Source organism: Loxodonta africana, chromosome X (genome assembly GCF_030014295.1).
Source record: "Loxodonta africana isolate mLoxAfr1 chromosome X, mLoxAfr1.hap2, whole genome shotgun sequence".
Lineage (NCBI taxonomy): Eukaryota > Metazoa > Chordata > Mammalia > Proboscidea > Elephantidae > Loxodonta > Loxodonta africana.
The window spans coordinates 146,396,252-146,417,301 of record NC_087369.1 but is presented as its reverse complement, the minus strand read 5'-3'; the positions used below and the strand labels follow the sequence as shown (position 1 = coordinate 146,417,301).

The window sequence follows — 21,050 nt, the reverse complement described above, 5'->3', positions numbered from 1 at the left end:
CTCTGTGCTTCAATTCCCTTATCTATAAAGTGCGGTTATAATAACATAAACTGTCTAATAGAGTTGTTATAGGTATTAAATGAGATACTATACGTGAATCACTTAAAAGACAATAAACTATACCAGAGAAAGAGAGAGAGAATCAACTGAGGCAAACAGACCATTTTCTGAAATGAGACTGTTTGCTTCCCATCTTGAAGACTTGTTTGGGAAGCAGGAGGGAGATATGCAAATGGTATAACACTGAGCAACTACTTAGTTGACTTTTATGGCCTTCCTAGACTCATCTTCATCTTCCTTTTCTTCCTTTTCATTATATGCCCCTTATGCCCACTCCTCTACATCCATCATTGTATTCAATCTCTATGGTTTTCTCGTTCCCTGTGAACATGACCCACAGCTCATAGTTATATGCCCAATATAAGTAATAATAATAATATCTAGCCTGTATTCAGGTTTTAATATATTCCAGGTACTATTCTAAACTGCTTATATGGATTATTTCATTTAACCCTTGTAGCCCCATGAGATAGAAACTATTATTAACTCTACAAATTAGGAAACTGAGGCATAGAAAAGTTAAGTAAGTTGCTCAAGATCATAAAACAAGTATATGAGAGAGCCAGGGCACACACCCAGGTGGTGTACCTCATTCCAAAAAGGATTTGGATAATAATAGAGATTCGTCAATTGATGTATTCGTTTAAAAGTTATGGTGAGAAAATACATTAAGAATGTATGCAATTGTGCGTTCCAGCTCAGGTGTGAGACAAAATGTTTTCTGCCTTAGTAAAGTACAGCTTGATTAAAAATAATTGAATATTTAATTATCAAGCATTTTTCATTGCCTCAAGGTCACCTCTAGGCACCAAAATTTTTTAATGAATCAATTAATATTAATGAATTAATGGATTGATTATCAATTCTCAATGTCTGTGGATGTAGATACAAAAGGTATACAAGATTTTACTCAATGTGTATTAATCTCTAAACATTCCTTAAAAACAGTGTGTCTGTGTGTGAATTAAAAATCAAAGACAATGATTTGAGCTTAGTGTAGTTTTATGATTATCTCTTTAGGGAGTCGGGGGAAGACTCCCTGAGAAGTCCAGTTGCCTATTTTTTTTTCCTTTAGTAGGATTAAGATGATATTGATGATAAATATAGACGCACTTCTACCTTGAGATGGAAAGATGGATTGAATAACCTCTGAAAGCCCCCTGACTACAATTTTAGGCCAATAATTCAATTTTCTACTGTTCAAATATTATTCTTAAGAATACATTAAATGCCGTTCATTTTGTGGTTTCCATTTTCCAACTGTCCAGAAGGGCCAGATTCATTTAGTTGAGTCTGATCAGTATTTGCCTACTTGTTTGTGCGTGTGTGTATATGTGTGTGTGTTTTAATTAAACCAGGAAGTGCCAATTGAACCATTTTTAAAAATTGGCTCTAATTGTTTTCAATTTAACTCTTAAGAAATCTTCCTAATTAAAAAAAAAATCACTTTCTAGCAGTTGCTTCAAGCGCCTGCTGCCTGATTACTCCATATTATACCTGATACTTAAAGAATGGCGGGATTTTTTTTTTTTTTTTTGCATTCTGATAAGCTTTGCATACTCATTGGTATTCCTGCTACTTCCTGCAGCTTTGACTTTAGTTGCACTCTGATTCAATGCATTGTGACTCTCGGTAACTAATTGGGCTGCAATGAATATGTGGATGACACAGTGGTCTAGGAGCTACCTAAGAGCTCCTTGAGCAGCAAAAAAAAAGAACAGAGACCAAATAACCTTTGGTTTTTTTTAACATACAAAAAAGGAAAGTTATCTTATGCATTATATGTATATATGTATATATATATATATATGTAAGAACTAATTACTATAGAAGCCACAAACCTGCTGAATTTCTTGACCTCATTGATCCCTTTAGTGGACAAGCACCTGCCATGTGCACAATCCTATACTTGGAGGAAGAGCCTTAACATTACGGTGACCACATTTTTATTTGTTAATCATGTATTCTGATTTGGGGTTTGGAAAATATGATCACCGTCCATTACACACACATATAAACTGACATGAGAAAAAAGTTTAAACATTATTATTAACTGAATTAGGATAGCTTAAAGAATAGTGAGAGGAAGCTAGACCTATCAGACATTAAAGCGTATTATAAAGCTATGATGGAAACCCTGGTGGCGTAGTGGTTAAGTGCTATGGCTGCTAACCAAAGGGTTGGCAGTTTCAATCCACCAGGTGCTCCTTGGAAACTCTATGGGGCAGTTCTACTCTGTCCTATAGGGTCACTATGAGTCAGAGTTGACTCGACGGCACTGGGTTTTTATAAAGCTGTGATAATTAGAACAGAGTGATACTGATATAAGAATAAACAGATCAATACAACAGAATAAATGCTCTGGAACACACCCAAGTACAAATAAAATTTTAGCATATTATAAAACTGGCATCAACAATCGGTGGGGGAAAGAAGCATTATGGAATAAATGGTGCTGGGACAAGTATTAAGGGAAAAAAGAAACTCAGATGTTCAATTCATACCGTATACCAAAAAAAAAAAAAAAAAGATAAATGGAAACACGCTAGCTGAATTAATGAGTTAAAGGTAAAAGAAAACTCAAACACAATTAGAAGAAAATATAGGTGAATAATAATCAGCTTTTACGATGGGAAAGGATTTCTTAAACCTAAAAACAACACGAGAAATCACAAAAGGAAAAAAAAATGATGAATTGGACTTTGGAAGAATTTAAAACTGTTTCATGTTGTTTGTCTCAATTTATAAACCATCCAACATCTAAATATTTGGAGACATCCGAATCTGTACTGTCCAATTATAGTAGCTACTTAGCTACATGTGACTATTTAAATTTCAACTCAAATAACATTAGAATTTCAGTTCCTCAGTTGACCTAGCCACATTTCAAGGGTTCAATACCCACATGAGGCTATTTAAATAAAATTTAAAATTCAGTTCATCAGTCTCGCTAGCCGCATCACAAATGCTCAATAGCTACATGAAGCTAGTGGCCTCCATACTGTACAGCACAGATATAGAACATTTCTATCATCACAGAAAGTTCTACTGGATAGTACCGATCCAAATGTTGAACTAAAATATTTACTTTTCATCCAGATATTTCACATGGGGTACCCAGTTTTCCATTCATTCATTGCTATTGTGTGCCAAGTATTGTGCTTGCCACTGTGGAGAAAATGAACAAGTCAGGTTTCTGCCCTCATGGAGCTTGTGGTCTAGCAAGAAAAAGAGATATTAAACAAAACCACGCAAATAACTATATATTTACAACTGCAGAAACTGCTGTAAATATTTTAAGGTGCTGCAAATGCGTATAAGGGACCTAACCTAGTCTTTTGGCAAAGAATATTGAATATACCATGGACTGCCAGAAGAACAAACAAATCTGTCTTGAAGAAGTACAACCAGAATGCTCCTTAGAAGCAAGGATGGTGAGACTGCATCTTACATATTTTGGACATGTTGTCAGGGGGGACTAGACCCTGGAGAAGGACATCATGCTTGGTAAAGTACAGGGTCAGTGGAAAAGAGGAAGACCCCCAACGAGGTGGATTGACACAGTGGCTGCAACAATGGGCTCAAGCATAACAACGATTGTGAGGATGGCGCAGGACTGGGCAGTGTTTCGTTCTGTTGTGCACAGTGTCACAATAAGTCAGAACCAACTCAACGGCACCTAACAACAACAATAACAACAACCTAGTCTAGAGAATGGGGGGGTAAGCAAGGCCTCACATGGATCAGGGGAAGAATGTTCCAGCCAAAGGAAACGGTATGTGAAAATGCCCTGATATGGAAATGTACTAGGTTCTTCTAGTAAAATGAAAGTAAATCATTGTAGTTGGAATACAGTGAGTCAGGGAGACAGTGGTGGGAAATGGCAACATGAAAGTAGACAGGGACAGGACCATACAGAACATTGTGAGTTTTTTAAGATCTGCAGTTATGTTTGATTCTCTTTTATTCACTCTAGTTATAGAGGAATGAAAATGGTTTCTGACATTGTGGAAAGATCATCAAGGAAGTTAAAAAGATACTTAATAAGAGTGTTTAATCAGAATGGCCTTTTTCCCTAATATTTTAAGTATTTGGCACACATTTGTCCAAGCTTCTTTGGAACAAACTCCCTCAGTCGTCTATATTCACTGGTAAAATCAATAAGTTAATTGCCTAAAAGAGAATGATTTTCCAGGAACCATTCTTCATAACAAGTCACTATTCATTAACAGCAAGTAGCTATTTGCAAACCTGTTTTATAATGTAGTGTTTCTAGATCTAGAAATCAGCACCATGGGTGAGTTATGAACACATATCACCTCATGGATCAATAAGCCTCATGTTTTGAATGTCACCAACATGCTGCAGTGTTTAATAAATAGGCAAATGAAATAGAAGGAGCAACAAATTGATAACATTTGCTGTTTAATGCTAGGTACCCTCTTCACATTTACTTTTGAGATTTGTTTGGGGACAAAGGATCTAGCATCAGAAAGCATATTCCCAAGTAGTCCCTTCTGACAGTACTCCCCCATTTCCAAGTGTTATGGATTGAACTGTGCCACCTAAAAACATGTGTTGTAAATTCTAACTTCTATGCCTGTGGTTATAATCCCATTTGGAAATGGGTTTTCTTTGTTATGTCAATGACACGGGATTAGTGTAAAGTGTATCTTGAGTCAATGTCTTTTGAGATATAAAAGAGATTAAACAAGGGAGCAGAGCAGAGATGGGGTAAGAGAGATACCAAGACACATGGAGATGCCCAAGGAGCCAGGAAGCAAAAGCTGAAGAGACAAGGGCCTTCCTCCAGAGCCACCAGAAAGAGAAAGCCTTCCCTTAGAGCTGGCACCCTGAATTTGGACTTCTAGCCTCCTAAACTGTGAGAAAATAAATTTCTGTTTGTTAAAGCCACCCACTTGTTACGTTTCTGTTATAGCAGCACTAGGTAACTAAGACACCAAGCAACCCATTTATTAAAAGGTCGTTGCTTAGTTATGAGAATCTACACTGCCAAGAACTTCTAGATGCAAGGGGAAGTTGGAAAACCTAAACTCTATAACAGAGTTCACCACTCTCTGACTGGGTAACAGTGCCAAAGTACTTACCCCCTTGGTCTATCATATCATCTATAAACCAAGGCTTGTAGTACTTGACATCTGCCTGCTTTGCAGTGGTGACAACGAATGAGATAATGCTTGAAATACAGGAATTTAAAGTGGGCAATAAAGGTGTGCTATCAATGAAGAATCTGTTAATAATTTACTATATATTTTGATGCATTGCTTGAATGTGTATTAATCTCTAGGTAAATTTACAAATGTCTTAGAAACAGGACTTTTCAGACATCCATTTATCCATTCAATAAGTATTTATTGAATGCTTACTTTGAGCCAGGCACCGTTCCAGGCACTGTGGAAATAACGAATCAAAATGACAAAACCCCTGCCTCTGAGAGGCAGACGATTAACCAAATAAATTGTAAAAAAAAAAAAAAAAATGTGTAGTAGAAGGTGCTAAATGCTATGGACAAAAATTGAAGGAGAAAATAAAGGGATAAGGAGCGTTGGACAGGGATGGGATTTAAAATAAAATGATGAGAAAAAGCCTCACTGAGAAGGTGGTCTTTGAGTGAAGATCTGAAGGAGGTGAGGGGTGATCCATGTGGAGATCTGGGAGAACATTTCAGGCAGAGAAATGGTGACTGCAAAGGCCCTGATACAAGGACCATGCCTGGAAACATCAAAGAATAGCTCTTGAGATCAGGAGGCAGGGGATAGTAGGATATATGGTCAGACAGATAAGAGGAAGACAGTGAAGAGCAGGACCGTGAGCAAGCAGGCCATTGACAGGACTTGGACTTTTAGTCTGAGTGATATAGGAAGCCATCAATAGCAAACAGGGGAGCGGGGGCATGAACATTGGTGGCATGTTAACAGTTTACTTTCATGACCCAGAAAAAGGAGATGCTATGAGGTTATAGCAATAACAGTTGTTTGAGCAGGCCAAGTCCCGAGTGTACTGAGCTTCTCCCACTTTCTCTTTAGTAATACAGCAAAACCTTAGGGGTGAAAGTCAGCTGGAATAAATGAAAATAATGAATTATAAACTATTTCCAAAGGAAATAATCATAGTCCCTTCAATGCATATAACAACGGCTAAGCTAACAGAGCTGCCTACCAGGGGCCTACTTTAGTAAAGAGTAATGAAAGATTTATAATTAGTGCGTTGTTTATGGGTTTCTAACATGCCTGTGAAGATTTTGTTTTACTGAGTCATTGGAATGATCGGCCCTTCAATTTCTTTCTCGTTATTAGTTTTCTTAGCAGATCTCTTTTCCATAGATGCTGGAAAGATTAAGCTGTAATCCAGCCTCTGTCCAAATGATGACAAATTCTGAATTAGTGAAATTCAATGAGTGAGGAGTTACTGTAGCATTAGTGTCTGTTCTACTCAGAGCTACATAGGATCCTACCTACACGACAACCTAACCAAGCAGAGTTCACAAAATGACACATTTCGACAAACTAGACTTGGTATACAGAAGGTAATTGCCCTCTGATGAGCAATAAGGCAAATTCTATAGAAGTAAGTCTAAACATTTTAAGCTGCCATTGGGACCATAGGCCTCTATCCCTAGGACTCTGCAGTCTGTATAGGCTATAGAATTCGGTATAATAATAATAGCTAATTTTTTTTTTTTTTTGCTATATGCTACACACCGTGCTAAGCTTTTACAATTTTTATAACAAGTGCTCCTTAACAACAACTCTATGGGGTAGGTATTATTATAATCCCCATTTTACAGATGAGGAAACTGAGAATGCAAGAGTTGAACTGATTTGTCCAGGATCATGTAGATTATAAGTGACAAGGTAAGATTAGAACCAAAATAGTCTGGTTCTTTGCTGTTAACCACTACCTGTGCTCTAAATAGCTACATGTGGTCAGGCACTTGGAAGTCTTACAGCATAGGTCAGTATTAGTAATACTCACTACTTAGATCATGATGATGAAATGAATGCACGTAGGATGCCCTTTATCACCTCTCCTATTTAACATTGTTTTTGTTAGGTGCCATTGAGTCAGTTCCGAATCATAGCGATTCTGTGTACAAGAAAATAAAATACTGCTCGATCCTGTGCCATCCTCATGATTGCTGTTATGCTTGAGCCCATTGTTGCAGCCACTGTGTCAATTCCATCTCATTGAGGGTCTTCCTCTTTTTCACTGACCTTCTACCAAGCATGATGTCCTTCTCCAGGGACTGGTCCCTCCTGGCAACATGTCCAAAGTATGTGAGACAAAGTCACTCTATTCTAGCTTCTAATGAGCATTTTGGCTGTACTTCTTCCAAAACAGATTTGTTTGTTCTTCTGGCAGTCCATGGTATATTCAATATTCTTTGCCAACACCACAACTCAAAGGCATCGGTTTTATCCAAGATATCACTCCAAAGTATGTTTTTACCTAGGAATATACCCTAGGGAAATAAGAGATGTCACACGAATAGACATATGCACACCCGTGTTCATTGCAGAATTATTCACAATACCAAGAAGATGGAACCAACCTAGGTGCCTGTCAACAGATGAAAGGGTAAGCAAACTATGGTACACACACACAATGGAGTATTATGCAACGATAAAGAACAATGATGAATCTGCAAAGCATCTCACAGCATGGATGAATTTGGGTGGCATTAGGATGAGTGAAATAAGTCAATCACAAAAGGGCAAATATTGTATGAGACCACTACTATGAAATGAATGTGTGATTTGCACTCAGAATACTTGGGTGTTAATAAGACTCCCAGATGACTAGCAACTGTGCAACCACATCTAGCCGTGCCTTTTTTATTTGTAAAATGAGAATGCCTATCTAACAGGGTTGTTGCAGGGATAGGTGGCAAATATTAACTAATCTTTACATGTTTCCAAATCCTTTTGGCTACCCTAACATGAACTGGCTGCCCAGTTTTTATGGGTGCTATCCTCAAAGGGATATATATTCATAAATCCATTTTTAGGATTAGGAAAACATGGGTTTCCCCAAAATCATCCATTTCCCTTGTCTAAGCCCTCTTGCAACCAAAGGTATACATTTAGTATGCAAAATTTAAGTAGGATGACTTGATCACCTGGAGAAGAAACCAGTGTCCTTGATCTTCATCAGCACCAAATGAGCCAGCTGGCATAGTCCCTAAATGGTAGGCAAAGCCAGAAACGGTGAATGCTATGCTTAGTCCTTCAAAGCAGTTTAAGCTCCCTCTAAGCTAGCTTTAACTCTGTAAGCTAGCTAGTTTTTATTTTTATTCCTTTGAAGGGAGCAGGCTCCCAAAGTAAAATCAGTCAACATTTGGTATGTCCATATCTGAAACCCTGAGCCTGGCTGTCACTGGGGTGCCACAGCTTGCAATTCAGAATCATAAAAGAACCATTAATAGTAAAAAATATATATATATATACATCCAGTGTGACTGTCATTTGCACTTCTTTGTAACAGTCTAGACATACGGTATGGGGTGTTATCCAATGTGATAATTGGTAAATAGATCGTTTCCCATTATTGGGCTCACATACGAATTACACTTTGGGGGTCACAATGCTATTATTGGTCTTAAAATTTAGCTTTTGACATTCAAGAATTTTTCAAGGGTTCAGATCCAGAAGCTAAACAAGATTTGGCAAATTGCACTTCTCTTTTTTTTTTTTTTGTCATTAAAATCCCAATTTATACCTTATTATAAATATTATGCTATATATCCTTTCATGATTATAATAACCGACTATTAAATCCAAAATGTTAGCTTGGAATATATGACACATAGCTAGATGAGAATGTGAGTCTCAATTTTAAATTGGTCTGTGTTTAGGTTTAGAGTCCAGTTTTGAGAAGCATTTTGGCATTAGTGTTTACTTCAAGTGTCTTTCTCTTCAAAAATAAGTTGGAATTGTGTGGTTGAGAGTCCGAAACATGTGAATGCCCGTTCTGATTATTACTAGTGCATTTGTTGCCAACTGAATGTAAGATAAAGGTGACTGCGCATTTGAAAAGCAGTTTTTCATTGTTTAGTGTAGCATGCACCAATGCCAGACATCAGAGTACTCTTTTAATCAGCCTGATATTTTTGCCAGCTTTTCAGTGCATCCAGATGTTTAATTAGAAGAGTGAAGAGATAACATGCTAATAAGAGACTCTGAACACCACATTGGAGGGAGAGGCGGCAGTGGCATCTAGGATCAATAGAAAACCTGTTAATATAATTCGCTGAATGAGGGGTGAAAGGGGAGCAGAAAAGAACTTACTGGAACGAATCCACACTTAAAAGTCAGTCAGCAGTGGAAAAGAAATATGTATACAGAGAGAAATCAGGGGCAAAAATACACAGAACAAAGGCAAGAAAAGAAGCAAACTGGGTTTTAAATGAGTGTCTGTGGTACAGGGAATTTGAAAGGACCCCATGTGGGGAAAAATGTTTCCTGGGTGCCCTAGGGCTGCTGTTCCACACGCCTCCTCTCTTGGTGTTCCTGGCTTTCATTGCCCCCAGCTGTGGCGGATCCCTCACTAGCTCCACGGGCACAGCCGTGTGGGGGAGAGAGAGCAAGCAAAAGAGCCGCAGGAAACCAGTGCCAGTAACTTTCATCGGCAACCTTAAGGAGACGGTGATCCATCTGAACCGCCCTATTCCACTGAAAGCCAAGAAGATTATTAGCATCTTTATATTTACCCTTGTTAAACATCTAAATTAGAGCCATTTGCCTGCTTTAAGGACCTTGGAAGGACTTTAATTTTTTTGCTTATTGGGTGTGGAATGAAGCGCCCATATGCTCAATTAATCACTCCAACCTCTTCTCTTTGCATGTAACTCTCTTAGAGCATTTATTATATTTTAACCAGCGTACAAGTCAGCTGTTTACACACCTATTGCATCTACTAAGCTCTGAGTTGAAAACAAGGAAAGGGTCTTTTTATCTCTTCACCTCCCCAAGCACCCGACACACAGTTTTGTACCTATTAAATGCTCATTTGTCTCCCTCTACCTGTAATCCTTGTACCCCACCTTGTTCCTCCACTAAAAAATGAAGTCTCTATGTGATTTTTTTTTCTGGTACAACTGTGGATTCAAGGGTAAAAGATGAAGGCCCAGGAAGTGAAAGAGAGTGATTCATCATGTTCATATAACAAAACAAAACCCATTGTCATCCAGCCAATTCTGACTCATAGAGACCCTATAGGAGACGGTAGAACTGCCATATAGGGTTTCCAAGGCTGTATGTAATCTTTACAGAAGCAGACTGCCACATCTTTCTCCCAAGGAGCAGCTGTTGGGTTCAAACTACTAACCTTCGGTTAGCAGCCAAGCACTTTAACTGTTGAGCCACCAGGGCTCCTTAGGCTTATTAGTAATTGTATCAAATAATTTCTGGTATATATAAACAAGTTCTCATTGCTTCTACAAATCCCTAAACAAGTGGTTCTCGAACTTTAGTGTTCTTTAGAATCACACAGAATCCCCCATATTAAGTATACATAATCCTGAGCTTGGCAGAAATTTTCATTCAATAGGCGGGGCTCAGGAATATGCATATTTAATAAGCTCCCCAGAGAATTGATGGCTGCCCTAGATATTTAGTCACCTTGAGAATTCCAACCTCTCTTTTAAGAATTACCACTAGACAAGAATATTGGGAGGATGTAAAAAAATAGATACTCAGGTTGTAAGTGTCTGCTAATTGTGTGTTCATGGATATACTAGGTGTGAAGCATTCAAAAGAATTATAAGAGATAATTGCTGTTCTGGAAGAATAGTCTCTCTGAGGAGAAAGAAAACTACTAAAGAGTGATATTCTACCCAAATGCTACACTATGTAGTACAGTCCATAAGTGTTGGAGAAATCAGAAAAGAAAGATTTACATGCAAATTTGTTTGAATTTCTCTGATATGCCATATAAACTCGGAGTGGGATGATAATTCATGAAAAATAGGTGAATTTAACAGATTTTAAACTCAAAATATGGTCAGTTACCTTTAGCTATATTCTAGGTTTTTCTTCATTTATGTGTATTTTAAATTATATTGGTTGTTTCAATTGAAGTGAAATATCAATTTTTTTTTCAGATGGTTTGACCGACTGTGTGGACCCTGATTGTTGTCAACAAAGCAACTGTTATGTAAGTCCTCTTTGTCAGGGCTCACCAGATCCTCTTGATCTGATTCAGCAAAGCCAGCCCCTCTTCTCTCAACACACTTCTAGACTCTTCTATGATCGAATCAAATTCCTTATTGGCAAGGACAGTACTCACGTCATTCCTCCAGAGATTTCATTCGATAGCAGGTATGTATGTATTTATTTTTTCCTTAATGAACAGTGGTTATGTTTTTCCTTCACTGTGAAAGAATTATATCTTCTAAAGATCAGGTTACTTTCAATTCTACACAAAACCAAAAAAAACAAACTCATTGCCGTCTATTCAATTCCGACTCTTAGCGATCCTATCGGACAGAGTAGAACTGCCCCATAGAGTTTCCAATAAGCGCCTGGTGGATTCGAACTGCTGACATTTTCGTTAGCAGCTGTAGCTCTTAACCACTATGCCACCAGGATTTCCAATTCCACATAACCCATAATGATTTCTTTTTTTAGGATAGATACTTCTCTGAAATGCCCAAGCCCTTACCAAATTGTTAAGGGAGAAAACTCATTTCTAGAGATTATAATCATAAAAAGTATATATAGCATAATATTTATAATGAAGTATAAAGGGGTATTTTAATAACAAAAAAGAGAGAAGTATAATTTGCAAAATATTGCTTAGCTTCTGGATTTGAACCCTTGATAAATTCTTGAATTTCAAAAGCTAAATTTTCAGTTTTATTCCATAATGAAAAATGTTTTCATATGAGAGGGTTGAGTGAATTAGATGTCCTAAGGCGAAATGCCCTGGTAGTGAAGTGATTAAGAGATCAGGCTGCTAACCTAAAAGGTCAGCAGTTCGAATCCACCAGTTGCACCTTTGAAACCCTATGGGGTAGTTCTACTGTGCCCTATAGAGTCAGTATGAGTCGGAATCAACTTGACACACAACAACAACAAGGTGAAATGCAAGACTTGTGAAATTTGTTTTATAGGAAAGTTTAAATGCATATAGTGTCACTAAGGACCCGAAACCAAAGCCTAATGAATTAGGCGAAGATTATTTTAATTGAACTTATTTATTTGAAATGTAACAATATGAGTTTGCTCATTGGTATGCACTGCTCCATCTTCAGCAATGACATATTTTACAAATTTAGAACTAAATATAAGTAAGTTACAGAAGTCAACATTTCTGATCTCTTAAAAATGTCCTCCTTTTTTCATTCCACAAGTTGTTATTCCACTGGCTTGCTAGACTATTGCAAACAAGAATTTTAAAAAACATACAAAATATTGTCCAGGAACTCCTGTCTACATCTCACCAACCCAGTTACATCCTGGTAGGGTGCAAATGGTTAAGTGCTCAACTACTAGCCAAAAAGTTGGCACTTTGACCCCACCCATAGGCATCTAGGAAGACAGGCCTGGCGATCGGCTTCTGAAAAGTCACAACCTTGAAAGCCCTATGAAGCAGTTCTACTCTGCACATTTGGGGTCGCCATGAATTGGAATCGACCCAAGAGCAACTAACAACAACAATAATAGGGTGTTAAATCTGTCCCAAAATTAGAATAACTTAGTCAAGATTTTATACTGATATCAGGGATAATCTAAGATAAATGCAACTTGATTCTGACCTAGTAAGTAGAAAAGGGGGGAAAAATGATGTGCATGGAAATTTGAAACACTCAGCTCCCTTGCCACAGATTGTGTACAGAAACTGTTACTGAAACTTAAAACATTTTCATTATTTTTATTATCGTAAAGTTTTGACCTTTTAGGTCTCCGACAGAAGCCAAAACCCAAATGCCAATGCATAACAAGAAAGGCCTTTTCTGCCAGGGAAATCTAGTCAAAGTTTGCTTTCTTCCAAGAGATTCAGTCATACCTATTTTGAAGTGTTTCTCCCAGCTCATTAATAACTCTGGGGTGACTTTTGGATGGGAGTTAGCCAAAGTAAGCATTTAGGTAAACCTGTTGGCCTCGAGTCAATTCCGACTCATAGTGACCCTATAGGACAAAGAAGAACTGCCCCACAGAGTATCCAAGGAGCGCCTTGTGGATTCGAACGGCCAACCTTTTGGTTAGCAGCCGTCGCACTTAACCACTTCACCAGTGGATAATTATTTATTGTATATCAGAGAACAAAGGAAGGAAAAAAACAGCCATTGTCCCCCTTTTCTTATTTAAGTTAGAGGTAAGCTATTAACTCTAGTTTTCTCCACATTTAGGGAGAAGTCAGTCAAAAAAAAATGTTAAAGAAATAACAACAACCTCCATGATATGGAGATGTGTTAAATGACTCACTGAACTTGAGTAACGGGAGAAAGTCAGGACCTCAGAGAGACGAGAGACAATCATTGTGACCCAGAGCAGGGCATTCGAGCAATAAACTTAGAAAAGTAAGGACGAACTTAAACCCCTGTGGTTCAGCTTCATGCTTCAGCAGTGCTCGCCAGCCGCTCACAGAGTGAACAAACCTATTACTTGTGGTGGTTAACGCCCTTCTCCTCCTCTTGGTTTGATTGAGGTTTCCTCATTCTTTTGTAAAATGCTCCAAGTTATTGTTTGGCTCTGCAAGTCACATTTAAATTCAGAACGATGGGTCTCCTTCATCCAGTGGTCTCTACTAGTACAGACATATCTGTCAGAAAAGGCACCAACCTTTTTCCGCGGGAAGTAGTTGAGGACAGGGAATCTAATAATATTTCCTCTAAAAAATCACCACACGCACTGTTACTCTGAGTATCCTTCAGTAAAATAAGTCCAACTTCGATCACACATATATAAAAAATAATAGTTACAATCTCTTTATATCTATATAGTACTTTTTAGTTTGCAAAGCCCTCAAACATACATTATTTCATTTTATCCTCACAATAGCACTGTAAAATAGGTATTTGTTTTACATGCATTTTATAGATGAGGAATCTGAGGCTCAGAGAAATTAAAGAACTTGCCCAACGTGGCGCAGCTAGCAAGTTATGTTGTAGCAATTCCTGTAACCTTTCCATTACACCAGAGCTGCCCCATTTCAACTCATCCTTCAATAAGCCCGGTGACTTAGGCCAAACTGATACCAGGTAAATGGTATCTGGGTCAAGATATATAGAAACCAAATGATTTTTTTTTAATCCAGTTCAATTTAATACATTTCTGTGACATCACTTACAAACTTCAGCCCAGTGCTTCCTCTTTGTAGAAAAGCACAATGAAATGGCTTGGTGCAGGGAGCCTTTTGGCTATGCTAAATTATTATTGAGCACCTTTTATGTGTCGGAGCAAGTGCTAAGCTTTTACCTGTCTTATTTAATCCTCACAACAACCCTGTGGGGCAGGCACTATAATTATTCCCACTTTTCAGGTGAGGGAATAAACAGAGATGTCAATATGTTACTTGCCTCAGGTCATAGCCAATCAGTGTCAGAGCCAGGATTTGAACCCAGGCAGACTGGCACTGAGAGCCTGGTCTCTACACCATTATACTGAGCCACTTGGGCTGCTTAAAAAACTGGGATAGCTGACCCTGAAAAGACTGATGGACCTAACAGATCCCTAACTGTGAGGTTGCTGTCCTCAGATAGATCTAGAACACTTACATGCCCATAATCATGCGAACCACTTGGCTTTTTTGCTTTTTCCACATAACTGAGAGATAGCTACGTAGGCAGGTGAAGAAAGCACTGCCATGGGTCTTGTTTTCCTACTGGTAAAATGTGACCCACATAGATGACTTGCTGTTGAGTGTTGCTACCATCACAAGCCCTCGGAGATGAAGATGATAGCATATAGGTCACTAAATGTTGCAAGGATACACAAAGGTTAAATACCTGTTCAGCCTTGTGCATCCAAATGACAGTGGCCTTTCTTGTTCCACCTTTGCTGCACTGGTGTGTGAGATCACATGCAAGGTTTACCTTCCATGTCCCACGGTGGTGTAAAGTGGCAGTAAACATGCAGGCTAGCCACAGGAGAGTCTTTAGCAAACCCATGCTCTTTTTTCCCTAAATACAATTTACCTTGTAACCCAAGTTTCTTTTTTCTCAATCTACTCCCAACATGACTACAGAGTAAACCACATATCCTATGTGCCCTGTATGACTTATTACTTTTTAATAATGTAAATAGGTGAACAGAAGTATTATTGATCTTCAGTGTCTAAGCATTTAATCATTATTAATAATGTAAAAGGTTTTTATAAATATGTAAAAACAAGAGTACATTAAACTAAACGACAGCAGTAATTTGCAAAGCCAGACATTTCGCTCGCCATCACTAATGGAGAAGTGCATTTAGAAAACAAAACCCTACCAGGGTTAGTGCAACCGCTGACAGCAAGGTCTGGCCAAACTCATTTGTCTATTTTGTAACCTTGAGAGGCTGATCCCCACATCAATCTGTGTCAAGCATCTACATCAGAGGCTGCTTAATACCAGCCCACAGATGTGTTTTGTTTGGCTCAACATTTTAGAAATTAGGAGGTCTAACAGAAAAAATCGGAATGCTGTGCTTCTCTAGAAAACTTGCAAAGCCTGGCATCCCTGGGCCCATGTGTGTGGCAGCTGCCCATCTGGATGAGGCATGCCTCTCTAGTTCACCACTCACTGTTTTCCTTACCCTTGGCCCACTCTCCTCACTTCTAGTGTCATGCTTGGCCCTGCTGGCATTTGAGTTTGTGACCTCTGGCCTACACAGTTTCTATCGTTTTCCTTAGAAAGAGCTTAAATGCTCCTTTTTTTCTTTCTAATCTGTTTCCTTCAGAGTATTTAGTATAACATAAGATTATGTTACTGTGTTACTTATTTTTTGAACCTTTGAAAGGAGAAAAAAAATGTGAGTGAACTTGAAATAGAAATCACATTAAAGGAATGATGCCTACCCATAGTTCACTGGGGTACCTGTGTACACCTAGTGAATAAGTTTGTATACATTCTCCGTTGCCCCTTAGGCAGTGGGTCTGAACCTGTGGTGCCTTATCTACCACCAATCAGGATATCAGATAATTCAGGTCCCACCGTAGTAGAAACAAAAATTCCACTTTTTATGAGAAGTATGTGTATATTGAGAGGAATTTGTTTATTATGCTTATCACTTAGAATAAGTTTTAAGAATAGTTTTAAAGACTTAAAAATTTACAGCAATACTTCTGGGTACAATTGTGGTGGCCTTTTCTGCCCGCCCCTGGTGAAAGGAACGCCAACCCTTATTTTAAAAGCCGATGTGCTAGAGTTGGGACCAACCTTAGTACAAGACTAAGCACAACTTAGTAACACTGTTAACAGACTACAAAATTAAGAAGTTAAACAAGATGGTAGGTTCCTCTAGTGATAACTTGACCTGTTTTTATAGGACCTGTCAAGCTGAAGTTGCTGTGTCTTGATTTTTTGATCCACACTAGGATATACAACATTACCTATGAATTGTTCACATTTCTTTGCTAAACTCTTCAGTTTTGTGAGGACAAGGACCAAGTATGCTTTTCTCTCTCTCTCTCTCTCTACTCACTTTCTTTATCTACTGCTGGGTAGCAAACTTCTCCAGAAGTTAATGGGTTCAAACAAATTATTATTACATCTCATGATTCTGTGAGTTTGAAATTCAGACAGGGTATAAGTGGGATGGTCTGTCTCTGCTTCATGATGTTTGGGGCCTCAGTTGAGATGGCTCAAATAGCTGGGAGCTGGAACACCTGGACAGTAGCTGGGAATCTCTCTCTCTACACAGGCCTCTCGGGCTACTTGGGCTTCCTACTGACATAGCAGCCAGCCATCATACCACTGTATCCCCAGATCCTAACACAGTACCTGATTCAGAGTAGGTAAAATAATGAGTGAGTGATATTGCTGTAGTGATATTGAAATATTCTTCTCATATTTGCTCATGAAAAACTCATTTTGCTTGCCTAGAACACACAGATGATATTGGTACCTCAAGTAAGTCAATTCCCAAATGTAGAACCAGCCTAAAGGTAAGATTACAGTTCTCCAAGTAGCACAGGGACAAAAATTCATAAAAGATGAAGTGATTATATAACAATAGCAAAGTAATTACTCTTTTTTTTTTTTTAACTTACGAGACACTCCACCACTGTCACAGCCTGCCAATAATTGACATCATGTATAACTCCATATAAGTATCAATAGTTCTAGCTGCCTTCACTGGGCTAGAAAATCAAAATTTAGTACCTAGAAAAGAAGGAACAGTATCAGGAAGCCAGTAGAAAGACTGCTGTTAACTGGCTTGCTTTGGTGTGTGTCATTATTCCTTCTCATGAGAAAACCAAAGAGCTAAGAGAAGTGCCCCAAAACAAATTGAGGTACAACAAATGCCTTGGGCATGAATTTCTTGGCAAACGTTTTACTTGCCCAAACCCTCCCCTTCCTTTACTGCACCCCACTCAATAATAAAATCTTGATTCATGCTCCTGATTATTCATGATACCTGTTAACAGCCATAATTGCTTTTCATAACTTGTTTAATAAAACATGCTTTTCTGTGCTTAGTTGGGAAGGGAATTTGGACCATTTGAAATCCTGTGAATGGCAAAATGAGTTATTGACCCAAGGCTGAGGTTAAGGGAAAGATTGCAGGAAGATGGTCATTACCTCAGAAGCTGCTGGTCTTGAATATAGACTAAAACTTTAGACTAACCACACTTGACTGATACTAATCACTGTTTTTTAAAAAATATATATTTTATTAAAATGTTAGTATTTCCAGAGTAACTGAGGACTCTGAATTTCTCGGGAAGATATGTCAGAGTCCTCTGCTGCCTGTATTGTAATATAATGCCCAGATGACTATTCATATTTTGAAAGTGATGAAGGTATGTATTTACTCATTCATTTGACAAGTATTTTTGAGTACCTACTCTGTGCCAGGAACTATGCAATGGAAGCAAACAAAAGAAACACGATGCCCTAACTCACGGAGCTTACATTCTAGTCATGGAAGCAGTCAAAACATTAAGTAAATACATAAATAATTTAACAAATCACAAGTTGCAGAAAATTCTGTGGATCATAAAACATCACGTTTCTAAGGTACCTTAGTGTTCATCAGCTCAAGGGTCTCAAATTCAACTGCTTTAATGGAGCAGACAGATAACCTAACTGGGTGTAAGACAAGAGGGGTTCTAACAAAACAGATGAAGTTATTAAACAATTACAGAAGTGAGACTGACCTAGAAGTTTTCAGCAATAACCCAGAGGTGGGCTGATTGACTCAGGGAGCATGAAGAGCTGCTAAAATTGGCACACACTAGAGGTTATTGACTTGCAAGAAAAATACAAAGTTTATTTGGACTATTTACAAGCAATTTCACCCTTTTACATTTGGGACTATAATTTTTCTAGAATGTAAAGTGTTGATATTAAACAGATTAATTCAAAGAAAAAATAATCAAAAGTTATTTTTCATTAACCACACTTTGGCATCATTTTCAAAGATATTTGTTATAGTTTCTTTCAAGATAGTCAATATTGGAGAAGATCAATCATTTCATTCCTGAGATTTATGAACATTACAATGTCTACTTGGTTCATTTATTCATTTAGTGATACATAGACACTGTCCTAAGCTCTGGGCTATGGTAGACAAAGTCCCTTCCCCGTACAGTCTAGTGAGGAAAACCAACAATAATGAAAAAGGTGGATGTCAGGTAGGTATAAATGCTGTCAAGTGAAATAAAGAAAGGTTAAGGGACACAGAGTGACTGTTTAGACAGGGTCATCTGAGAAAGCCTCTCTGAGGAGGTGTCTTATCTAGTGCTGCTATAACAAAAATATCACAAGAGGGTGGCTTTCACAAACAGAAATTTATTCTCTTACAATTTAGGAGGCTAGAAGTCCGAATTCAGGGTGCCAGCCCTTGGGGAGGGGCCCTGGTGGCACAGTGGTTAAGAGCTCAGCTGCTAACCAGAAGGTCGACAGTCCGAATCCATAAGGCACTCCTTGGAAACCCAATGGGGCAATTCTACTCTGTTCTATAGGGTGGCTATGAGTCCCAGTTGACTCAATGGCAACAGGTTGGCTCTAGGGGAAGGCTTCCTCTCTGTGTGGACTCTGGAGGAAGGTCCTTGTCTCTTCTGAGCTTCTGCTCCTGGGCGATCTTCATGTGGCTTGGCATCTCTCTTCCCCCATCTGTGCTCTCTGCTTGCTTGTTTAATCTCTTTTATATCTCAAAAGAGATTGATTTAAGACACCCCCTACGCTAATACTGTCTCATTAAAATAACAAATAAAACCCATTCCCAAATGAGATTATAACCACAGGTATAGATAGATAGATAGGGGTTAGGATTTACAACACATATTTTGGGGGGACACAATTCAATCCATAACCAGAGGTGACACTAGCACAGAGACATCAGATCATTCATCTATATGTGAGATGATCGTGACATGAATGTTTCCTGCCACATGGCCCCTTATATAATAGATTTTTACACAAGCTGGAGCTTACCAGTGACTTAGGGGCCCACCAAATCAAGATTCTGCAGCACTATGTGCAGTGGGAGAGTAGGGTAACTCCTTCCTTCAGCAAACATTTATCAAGGAATTATTACATACTGGTTACTGTCCTAGGTTTTACTGATAAATGCATGGGGTACCTGCCCTCCAGGAGTACATTGAGAGAATGTGACGTGCCTCAGACAAACTGACTAGACTCTAGAAAGAGAAAATCAGCAACAGCCCTAGACTGCTCTGTCATAAAAGGAAAAAAAAAATAGAAGATCATCAATTAGCTCTAAACCTAAAAGAAATCAAATATTTAAAAACCACTCACTGATTTAGGAGTTATGAAAAAGAAAAGGCTATATTTTAAAATATTTATATGGAAACGAAATATAGGATTCCAGTCTTCATAGAATTAACATTCATAGTTTTGTCTACCTACAAATAACCCCCAGAAGGTCCATAACATAATCACTTGTAATTATGCTAAGGTACAAATTTGAATCCGTATGCTTTGTGTTTAACTTTTTCATGAATCTGTTTGTTGAGAACCTCTAAGTCTATTTGCTAATGGCAGAGCTTTGTGTATTTTTAATCCAGGAAGGTGAAAAACATTATATCAGGTACACAACTAAAAAAACACACAGTGCAACAATTGCCGAATAAATTGAATAGAACAAGGGCAGGAGAAGCTCTTTCTGAGACATCAACATCCTCAAATCTACCTTCTGTTCACCTTTCTTTCTAAAGTAGAGGCACTGCACATGACTGACTCTCACCTGGAAAAGGATTTGAAGGGTGGTTTGGCTCCTTGTGATTCTGTTTGTCTTCCCATGTTGCCTTTCCTGAGCAGCCTTCTGTGCTTATTGCAGCCGCAGTTGTCCTAAGTGGGAAGTAAGGTTGTTGCTACTTGCTAATAAGGCACTTTGATCTCCTGGCTGTGAAAGGTGTTATGTGTGTGAAGATGGGACCTCCTGATTTTCAGACAACTTTTTTGTGTAATGCTAAAACTCAGGAAACACATGTTCAAGACACATTAAAAAAAAATTACAAAGTGCTGAAGGTTCCAAGATTTATAGTGCTGACTAGCTCCTGTAATCAGCAGTCAACACCTAAAGGTACCAAAAAGAAGGAATGTGTGACTTTCACTTCTTTGCAAATGCTCTTGGGCAAAGAAGAATTAAAAGAAATCAGAGCACAAATCTTCAAAAAGATATTCAATTGATTATTTGTGATATTTTGACACTCATATTCCAAGATGCTAATAATTGTAATTAGTAATGTCAGTTAGCTATCTACAGCTTATCTCAGTGTGAACAGGTATTTTCTAGTGTTGTATCTATCCCAACTTATTGCTCAATTAGGGTAGAAATTCAAAAGGCTCAAATTTTTAT

General features: G+C 38.2%; 1 protein-coding gene across 7 annotated transcripts in view; it reads left to right on the top strand.

Annotated features, from left to right (window-relative positions):
* TENM1 (teneurin transmembrane protein 1) overlaps positions 1-21,050 on the top strand; it is a 618,409-nt gene that overhangs the window by 417,620 nt on the left and 179,739 nt on the right. For all 7 annotated transcript variants that reach the window (XM_010594654.3, XM_003414757.3, XM_003414758.4 and 4 more), the window contains one exon: positions 11,183-11,399. In XM_010594654.3, the coding sequence (XP_010592956.1) occupies positions 11,183-11,399 (217 nt within the window). The remainder of the gene's footprint in view (positions 1-11,182; positions 11,400-21,050) is intronic.